Source organism: Mus caroli, unplaced genomic scaffold, assembly GCF_900094665.2.
Source record: "Mus caroli unplaced genomic scaffold, CAROLI_EIJ_v1.1 scaffold_14577_1, whole genome shotgun sequence".
NCBI lineage: Eukaryota > Metazoa > Chordata > Mammalia > Rodentia > Muridae > Mus > Mus caroli.
In genome coordinates, this window is record NW_018391145.1 from 7,583 (window position 1) to 18,371 (window position 10,789).

Below are 10,789 nucleotides of genomic sequence, written 5' to 3' on the forward strand. Positions count from 1 at the left end.
CTTACAGTTTCAGAGGTTCAGCTTATTATCCTCAAGACAGGAGAATGACAGCATCCAGGTAGCCATGGCAGAAAAGGATCTGAGAGGTCTACATTTTCAGGTGAAAACTTCTATAAAGTGACTAACTTCCAGTTATCTAGGATGAGGGTCTCAAAGCCAACTTCCACAGTGTCATACTTCTTTAACAAGACCATACTTTAAAATAGTGCCACTTTCTGGGCCAAGCACATTCACACTACCATACCAACATACTGTAATTTTAAAAATTTGGAGCATCTACTTTATGTTAATAATAACATTTATAAAAAAATTAAAAGTAAAAGAGCATAGTATTATAATTGTTTCTTTTAAATCACTCACATTTTTATTAATTTATTTATATTTTTAACTCCATATTTTATTCCCCCATCCACCCTCCAACATTTCCACATCCCATACCTCCTCCCCACCCACATGTTGTTAGGTGGCTGTTCCCACCCCCAACCCAACCTGACCTCTAAACTCCCTGGGGACTCAAGTCTCTTGAGGGTTAGGCACATCATCTCTGAATAAACACAGACCCCCACAGTCCTCTACTCTATCTGTGTTGGGACTTCATATCAGCTGGTATATGCTGCCTACTTGGTGGTCGAATGTTTGAGAGAGCTCAGAGGTCTTATTTAATTGAGGCTGCTGGTCCTCCTACAGGTCTGCTCTTCTCCTCGGCTTATTTCAGCACTCCCTAATTCAACAGCAGGGGTAAATGCTTCTGTTTGGGTGCAAATACCTGCATCTGATACTTTCAGCTGCTTAGTGGGTCTTTTGGAGGGCAGTCATGACAGGACCATTTTTGTGAGTGCTCCATAGCCTCAGTAATAGTTTCGGGCATTGTGACCTCTCCTTGAGCAGGATCCCAATTTGGACCTTCTATTTCTTAGGCTCTTCTCCACTTCCATCCCTGTAATTATTTCTGACAGGAAAAAATTTTGGGTCAGAACTGTGACTATAGGACGGCAACCCCATTCCTCACTTGATGTCTCATATTCCTGCTGCAGGTGTGCTCTGTAAAATTCCTCTCCCTACTTTTGAGCATTTCCAAGAATATTCTATCTATATGAAACAATATGTTTGCTTTAAATGCTATGAAAACATATTATCTGCGTGATTTTTGAGCAGTATCTTATGTAATAGGATCTATTTCAAACCCCCCAGCAGAGAATAAACAGAATTTGAAAGCACAAGGGATGTTTGGGAGAAAAGTAAATTTAGGATTCACATATCTGAAGCGTAATCTGAAAAAAAAATGAAAACTTTCAAAACAAGGAAAAAATGAAAACTTTCCTAGTTTTACATACACTGGCTTTCCTGAATTTAATCAGTGACTACTAAAATGTAAAAGGTAGGTATAGAGAGCACAAGGAGGAGCTGTGAGTAAAAACTGATGGAAGGGAAAGTGTGTGATGGTAGTAATTAAAGAAAGGTTGCATTAAATCCTTTTATATGCCAACATAAATATGGAAAGAAATATATTAGGAAAAAGGTGCTGTTTATAAATCTAGAATTACACATACCAGTGTACTAATCACTTTCTTCCTGAGAAAAAAAAAAGTACAGTGACTTTTGTGATAGTCACTATAGTTAGAAATGATTCATAATAAAAAGAATCACCATAGACTGGACTCCTGATCTAATTTAAACCTATATTTCTGACCAGATGTAGACCAGTGTATGAAGTGTCCAGAGAGTCATTATGCAAACATAGAGAAGGACAACTGCTTTCCAAAATCTGTGAGTTTTCTGGCCTATGAAGACCCCTTGGGGATGGCACTAGGCAGCATAGCTTTGTGCTTATCTGCTTTCACTGCCTTTGTTATTGGCATCTTTGTGAAACACAGAGACACACCTATTGTCAAGGCCAATAATCGAGCTCTGAGTTACATTTTGCTCATCACACTCACCTTCTGTTTCTTATGTTCCTTGAACTTCATTGGTAAGCCAAACACAGTTGCCTGCATCCTTCAGCAGACCACCTTTGCAGTTGCTTTCACTGTGGCTCTTGCCACTGTGTTGGCCAAAGCTATTACTGTAGTCCTTGCCTTTAAGGTCAGTTTTCCAGGGAGAATGGTAAGGTGGTTAGTGATATCATGGGGTCCAAGATACATCATTCCTATCTGCACCCTGATCCAGCTTCTTATTTGTGGAATATGGATGACAACTTCTCCACCATTCATTGACCAAGATGCTCATACTGAACATGGACACATCATCCTTTTGTGCAACAAGGGTTCAGCTCTCGCCTTCCACTCTGTCTTGGGATATCTCTGTATCTTGGCCCTTGGGAGTTATACCATGGCCTTCTTGTCTAGAAATTTGCCTGATACATTCAATGAATCCAAATTTCTGTCATTCAGTATGCTGGTGTTCTTCTGTGTCTGGGTCACCTTTCTTCCTGTCTACCATAGCACTAAAGGGAAGGTCATGGTGGCTATGGAAGTATTCTCTATCTTGGCTTCCAGCACAGCACTCCTTGCCTTCATATTTGGTCCCAAGTGTTACATTATCTTGTTAAGACCAGAAAAGAATTCCTTTAATCATATAAAGAAGAAAACACATCCTAAACGAAAAAATTCTCCTAAAATATAGTTGATAAAAATAAATTTAGCTTTATGTTAACAACTTCTTAAAAGGGATCATTCATATATCATTCTAAAATATGTTATTCACTTATAGTACGAATGCAATTTTATCATGTTTTATTCCTTTATTCAACTATATTATAGTGTTATAGTATGAAAGCCATTTACTTCCCATGTTTGAAAACCACAATTGCTCTAGTGATTCAGCATCTCTGAGTCTAAGTCCTCATGCCTCCATTCCTGTATCATTTCAAATGTGTATATCCTTACTTGATAGAAAATCTTCCTTTTCATTTCTTGTTTTGATTTTATTGAACTTCATGAGTATTCTTCCTATAGCCTGAAATAGCAAAACATTTAGTTTGCAAAGTATATTGGCATATAATTTCTTAAGGTCCATTAATTAATCATACAAAATCTTAATTTCCATATAAGTAGTGTTTAAAATTATTATATATCTTATGTTCCACATACCAGGTTTGAACATGAACAACATGGTATATGTAAAGCTGTCAACACATTTCATTACTTTAAAATGATTTATTTGTTTATATTTAAAACTACACCCTGTCATAATTTAAATGAAAGGTTTAATAATGTAATAGCCTTCCAGTTCCTGGCATTATGTTTTGCATACTATCTTACTGCAAAGTTTCATTTAGAAATGTATTTTATTGCTCAAAGTGAAATATTATTCAAAGAAAACAATCCACTTAGAGGCCATATTCATCATTTGACAAAATGTATTACATGTCCAGCTCTTTGAAAGTTAGCTGACTACACTAACACGCTTTTAAATTCAGACATTTACACATATATTATGTAGTATTTACCTTTCTGGTGATTCAAATCATCTAAGAATTGCTGGTGTCACAACTAGTTCATGTTGAATTTTTGTATTGTTCTTTAATATAAAATGTTTATTTTATTTTTATTAATTTAATTTTCTCTCACCTCATTTTCTATATATTGGTATAAAATAGTAAATCAAAATCCAAAATCACTCAGAGCCTTCTATTTTATTACAACCCATTCATCCATGATTCATTACTATTTTGAAAACATAATGACATTATACTTAAAATAGTCTTCTTTATATCCACATTGTTATATGAAAAAACAAATATAAAATTGTTAGAATAATAGCATATGATTTTTCTCTTAGTCATGGTCTACCTTTCCTCTTAGCACTATATCCTTGGCTATACCCTTTCAAAACTTTCTTCATAACTTTCCCTTTTGGCTGATGACCAGCTCAACTAGAGGGAAACCATGTCTTAACTGGAAATCTATTTTAGTCTATCCAGTTGCAGATATTCCATGATCCTTAGAGTAAAACCTACTCCTCCCATATTACTAAGGTAACATTGGCACACCCATATATATATAACGGGAACAGTGAAAGTAAAAAAGCCAGCACAGCTGTTTGAGAAAGATCCAATTAAGCATACCTCCAAGTTAAGATTATGATCAACTGTTTTTCAATTTTTCCACCAAAATATTGAGGGAAGTTAGACTCAAACTAAGTAGCAAACAGTAAATTTTTATACACATGTACTATGATCAATATTTAGCTTTTAAAAATATGAAAATCTGATTAGTATATCAGTTCAAAGTTATATGAGTTGTCCAGCAGTTAAATAAATATTCTATATTTTTGTTATTTATGCATCTATTTGTTGTGAGAAAATAATGGATATAAAGCAATTAAGGGTACAGTATTATTTTTGTTTGATTGTTTTAGATAGATTTCAGTCTATCAAAGCAGAGAAAGAGCAATGGAAGGGTCAGGCTAGTGAGAATATTGACAACTCCTCAAATCATAGAGAGCTAGTGAGCAGATAAGTTGGCTATAAGTGAAATATACAAAATTGTCAATGCTTTGTGACTAATTGTTGCTGTTGCCTCAATATTCAAAGATATGAAAAATTCTACAGTATTCTAAACAGCAACATGCTGAACAAAAGGACGTAAGGGCAAAGCATATAGCATATATCAAGGCAAATACCCAACAAGCATACAAGATATAGTTTTTGCAGCTAGACAACCACACACATCTCAGTACTATAATATTTATTACCTCTCTCTTGGTCAATATCCATTCTTAAGTACAGCTTTTGTGGATTACTTTTCTCTTCAACACTTGTCCTATCCAGGCCTCATTGCAGGCCATTTGAGTTTGCTGTTTACTGCTTGATGGAATGGCTAAATGAAGTCTTAGTAGAAGCTTCTCTATATCCCTCAACAAGGATTCATTTCTGCATGTTGACTACTACCTTGTAGGTAATTCTGCACAATTTACTGGCATCTCAAATCAGTTTCTATTTCCGTACATTGCATTTGCAGTTTCTACTATGTGATAACCCATAAAAATATGTTCTTACTTTTTCCATAGCATGAACCCTTGATCATCGCTCAATGCATACTTTATCTCTCTCCAATAAAAAATATGATTTTACTTTCTTGAGTCATCTATGTGTCTCTATCACAAAGGGATTTTGCTATTTATTAACCCTGTGCCCAAATTAACTTTTCTTTTCTTTTCTTTTCTTTTCTTTTCTTTTCTTTTCTTTTCTTTTCTTTTCTTTTCTACTCTTCTCTTCTCTTCTCTTTTTTCTTTTCTTTTCTTTTCTTTTCTTTTCCTTTTTGGTTCTTTTATTTATTTCACTCTTCTTTCCTTTCTTTCTTACTTTTTTCATCCATCCTCTTTTACTATTTTATCTTCTTCCCTCCCTTCCTTCCTTCCTTCCTTCCTTCCTTCCTTCCTTTCTTTCTTTCTTTCTTTCTTTCTTTCTTTCTTTCTTTCTTTCTTTCTTTCTTTAGAAAACCAATGATTTTGGGGGGATTTTCTTCAGGTATATGGGTGAAGACTTACTTACAGGAGCACAAATATCAGCTTTCCACTGATATGCCTACTTTAGCAAGGTAAGACCTCATGAAAGTTTATATCATGGACCTTACTCTAAGACAATAACCAACACAACAATCTTATACTTCTCCTCTTTACCTGAAGGATCTTATTGTTTTTATGATGAAAAGTGTACTGGCTAGTTTTGTGTCAACTTGACACAGCTGGAGTTATCACAGAGAAAGGGCTTCAGTTAAGAAGCCTCCATGAGATCCAACTGTAAGGCATTTTCTCAATTAGTGACCAATGGTTAAAGGCCCCTTGTGGGTGGGACCATCTCTGGGCTGGTAGACTTGGTTCTGTAAGAGAGCAGGCTGAGCAAGCCAGGGGAAGCAAGCCAGTAAGGAACATCCCTCCATGGCTTCTGCATCAGCTCCTGCTTCCTGACCTGTTTGAGTTCCAAAGGAAGTTTAACTTCTTTTGGTGATGAACAGCAATGTGGAAGAGTAAGCTGAATAAACCCTTTCCTCCCCAACTTGTTTCTTGGTCAGATTTTTGTGCAGGAATAGAAACCCTGACTAAGACAAGAAGATAGATAAGTTTTGATATTTTTATTATGTTTAGACATTTTCAGAGGTTTGTGAGTTGTTTCCCTCTGAGTCTTAAGGAATTACTATGTGTAATTGAATGTTTCAAGGTAGAAATTACTGAGTCATGAAGAACATCTCCAGAATGAATATGATTTACTTTGGAAGGCTATGTCTACCCCATATCCAGTGTTCTCTGTGTTGTGTAAATATTCTTTACTATTTTGAAACTACAGAATCTGTCATCTGAAGGAGTGAAACTTGTATTTAATACTCCATAATGTGTATCTGGGGATAACGATTAGCTATAAGAATAATGTGTTTCTCTTAAAATATAGGATTTAAGATGGTTTAGAATTCTGTTGCCAAAGTATTTACAGATATGGTAAATTATTTTACATTTCTTTAGTTGTTTCATGTGGGAAGCCATTCCGGACTCCCTGGCCAGCCGGACGGAAATCTATGCCAAGCAGTAAACAAGCCCATATTTGGTGGATGGCTCACCCTTAATCCCTGATTGGCTGAGCAAGCCTGCCTGGTGAGGTGATATGACCTGTGGTGATTGGTTGAGGCGTGGTTGTGGCTTGAGTGGATAAAAACACTTGTACCCTGAGGCGTGGAGGATTTGAAGAGAGAAGCTGCCTGAGTAAACTGCTTTACGAAGAACCGGTGGTTGCGTTTTCCTTGCTGGTCGAATTGGACGCAACAGTTTCAATCACCATTTGAAACTTAGGAGCCAGTTGCCTTGTGAGGAAGATAAGCTATTTCATGTTTCCTCTGCTGTTGAATTCCCTTTTTTAAAACTTCTTATTGATTCATCCTACCTTTAAAATCAGGCACCTTCTTTCCACTCATATCCCTGTCCAATTGTACTACTTTCTCCCTTGCAGCATTTCTCTCTTATATATATATATATATATTAGATATATATTAGATATATATATATTAATATATATATATTAGATATATATTAGATATATATATTAGATATATATATATATATATATATATATATATATAAACATGTAATGGTTTGTTAACATGTCCCACTCCATGCCATATTGCCCACATTTCTTTACTTACACATGTTCATTGTATTGATGCATTTATTTAGTCTGAGTCCTACAGCTTGTAATACACTATCCATATGGGCTATTTATCAGGTCTGCTCTGCAATATCATGTTCTTTCTTGGTGTCTTTGATATCCTGCATCTTTGGATCTGTAAGTCTTGGCCTTTCATATACTCAAGCAGATCATAAAGCAAGTGTGTTGGAAGACCAACTCAATGTTTCATATCTGACTGGGTAGTTGCTGAGTCACATCCATATTCACCAGAGAGAGCTCTCCAGCTATGTCCTGGCTAAATACCTAATGCTGCAGCCAGCAAGAGGCATAGCCAACATTCCTGCTCTCATGTCCTAAGTCTTATTTGTTCCACAATATGCAGAGCCATGACCAACTCTATCTTGCTCACAAGGATAAATAGTGGCTCTTCCAAGTGTTGTAGCCTGGGAGAGAAAGGGACAGTTCTCTTTCTCTCATTATCTCTGGCCAACCGTCTTGCCTGACATAGTCGACGGGAAGGAAGGAAGGAGCTTATAGGCATGTTTCCATGGCCCATACCAATGCATAGTAAACAAATTAATGGGCCAAAGTTCATATAATCACACCAACAGAGTCTACTCCACTCAAGGTTAGTTTAATATACAACATTGGTTTAATATATTATAAAGAAAAAAAAACCACATTATCATCTCCTTAGATGCAGAAAAAGCATTTGACAAAATTCTGCACTGTTTCATTTCAAAAGTATTGGAGATATCAGGAATTCAAGGTCCATTCCTAAACTTAATAAAAGCAATTTGCTGCAAACCAACAGTCAGTATCAAATTAAATGGAGACATACTTGAAGCAATCATACTGAAATCAGGAACAGGACAAGGATGCCAACTCTCCCCATATCTATCCAATATAGTACTCAAAGTGTTAGGTAGTACAATAAGACAACAAAAAGAGATCAAGGTGATACAAATTGGTAAAGAAGAAATAAAGTTATCACTATTTACAAACAATATGATAGCATACATAAGCAACCTCAAAAATTCTACCAGAAAACTTCTCCAGCTGATAAACAACTTTAGCAAAGTGGCTGGTTATAAAATTAACTCCAATAAATCAGTAGCCTTCATTTATAAAAATGATAAACAGGCTGAGAAAGAAATTAGGGAAACAACTCCCTTCACAACACCCACAAATATTAAAAATATCTTGAGGGAACTCTTACCAAACAAGTGAAAGACCTGTATGATAATAACTTAATGTCTTTCAAAAAAGAAATTGATTATCTCAGAAAATACAGAGATCTCCCATGCTCATGGATTGACAAAATTAATAATAATTAATTTAAGATGTATGATTAACTATGTCTCTACTAATTGCTTATAGCAAAACTGTTAAATTATTTAGATAAGTAACAACAAATTTTTGTTGGCCCCAAGAAATTTCTTTCTCAAGATCAGTGATTTAGACAAAACCCCCAGTCCATCAGAAGCTTGAAGAAGTTGCCTTCTTGCTAAAAATGGGAGTAATACTCCTTATCTCTATAAAGAGGAACCCATATCCCTCCCACTAATTCAGGACTGGTATCTGTTGCCATGTGAATGTTAATGCTGGTTCCTAGGACTTCTCCATGATTTCCTGTAAGACGATTTTATCAAATTAGAATTACTCTTTTCCCTTTAACCCATGGAGTGGTTATTTTGGTTTCTTCATTGTGTCTATTCTCATGGTCAGTTACATGGCCTGTCTCCATACAAACTGTCCCTGATTAAACATTTTTTTTTATAATAAATGAGCTTTCATTTAAAATTCTTATTTTAAATTTATAGACACATAAAATCTACTATTGTAAACTGTTACTAATAATTAAGAAATTCATGTTTTAAATCAGTAACTTTATAAATGATGAAATCCTTTAATGCATTCAGAACGTCCATTATAGTCATGCTCAGAGTTAATGCAGTCAGTTACATAAATAAGCCTATCATTGACTGCAGAGGCCCTCTGTGCTCCGCAAGCGCAAGCAAGTTGAGAGATGCAAATGGCGAGTGCAGAGGATGCCTGAGGGGGCCTGTGCCGGCTGCACCTAGCTCCCTAAAGCGGCCACAATGCCTGCCACAGATGGGGAGGGGCCTAGTAGAGCAGCTGCCCCTCATCAGGCTCCCCCACCGAGTGCAGGGTGCATGCCCATGTGTCCGCTGTGCCCTGCCCAGCCACTCCTCACCACAGCTACCACCGCTGCTGCAGCCACTGCTACTTTACTTCCTCCTCATTGCCTGAGCTCCCAGGAGCCCACACCAGGAGGTCCCTGGCCACTTCTCGTTAATTATGTTCCTCTCCCCTACATCCCACCTGCCCATCTTCAGGCTTTGACCAGAGTGCCTCTTGTTAACAGAAAAAGTGCTTTCACTTTAGCAAGAGAGGCATCAGCCCACTTGAGGCTTCTTCTGTCCCAGGTAAGGAGCACCTGAGAGTCTGTCAGGCTGCTCTGATGGGAGTCTCCTCTCTGTGGGACTAGAAAGTGCCCCCATAAATCTGACCAAGGTAACAGGAAGTTACAGAAGTTAGGGGAAAGTTAACTTAAGCCAATAAGAAAGTGCAGAGGAGGAAAAATGAAGGAAGGATAGAGGTCTGCAAAGAAGAGCTAAGAGCAAAACTTCAGCAGGCTCAGGAGAAATAAATGACAGTGGCAAATAAAGAGTTTAACAGTGAGGAGAAGTAAAAATAGAGATGAAGGAGATTAAAGAAGTCTGAGATGAGAGAGATACTCTGAATGAGAAATATTTAAAAGAAGAACAAGTAAATAAGAGATAGGCAAGAAGAAGAGTTTTAAAAAAAACATGAGGCTGACAAAGACAGAGACCAGAGTCAGAATCAGAGATGTGCTGTGAGACAGAAAGATAAACCAGGGTAGAGGCGAACTATGAGAGAAGATAAGTGACAGGATATAGATATGATGATTAGATAACTTCCAAAGGAAGCAAAGAAAAGAAGGAGATATAACTATAAATATATATATATATATATATATATATATATATAGAGAGAGAGAGAGAGAGAGAGAGAGAGAGAGAGATAACATTATATGAGATCCCCATTACAGTTAGGAAACAGCAACAAAGACTAGAACCTAGCAAAGTGGCACATGCTAATGATGCTAGCACTTGGGAATGATCTGTAAGAAACAGGAAGCCAGGAAATCAAAAAGAGTCAGGAAAACTAGAAAACTTAGATAGTACCTGGCAACAATATCTGGCAACAAAAGAAAACTTTTGGCTAGAGATCAATGTGTTTACTATAAAGAAAATGGACACTGGGTGAGAGACTGCCCCAACAAAAAGAAGAGGAGCCCCCCTCATGACCAAACCCTTCACCTGTTCATGGCTAAAAGTAAAGAGATAATCAAAGGGGTGCTAACACAGAAGCTGAGTCCTAAGAAGAGGCCGGTGACCTACCTGTCAAAGCAGCTAGAAAAGAGACTGTGTTTCATATTCTCCCCCCGACCAGTGCAAAACAAGTTAGAAAAATTTCTGTGCACTGCGGGCTTTGGCAGAGTGTGGATTCCAGGTTTTGCTGAATTAAAGAAATACAGCCCTTCGTATAGAAAAATAAAGAACAACAGGCCTTAGATGCCATTAAGATTGCCCTAATGTTGTCCTCAGCTTTGGGCCTCCTAGA

The 10,789-nt window shown here is 36.9% G+C and overlaps 1 protein-coding gene across 1 annotated transcript; it reads left to right on the forward strand.

The window, feature by feature from the left end:
• The first annotated feature begins 1,696 nt into the window (after window positions 1-1,696).
• Window positions 1,697-2,622, forward strand: LOC110289035 (vomeronasal type-2 receptor 116-like). The gene has a single exon (XM_021155243.1). It carries the CDS (start codon window positions 1,708-1,710, stop codon window positions 2,620-2,622), a length of 915 nt encoding a protein of 304 aa, XP_021010902.1. The 5' UTR covers window positions 1,697-1,707.
• Window positions 2,623-10,789: the final 8,167 nt, after the last annotated feature.

Excerpts from the sequence above, each read along its gene's own strand:
- LOC110289035 (XM_021155243.1), top strand. The coding sequence starts at position 1,708 with ATGAAGTGTCCAGAGAGTCATTATGCAAACATAGAGAAGGACAACTGC.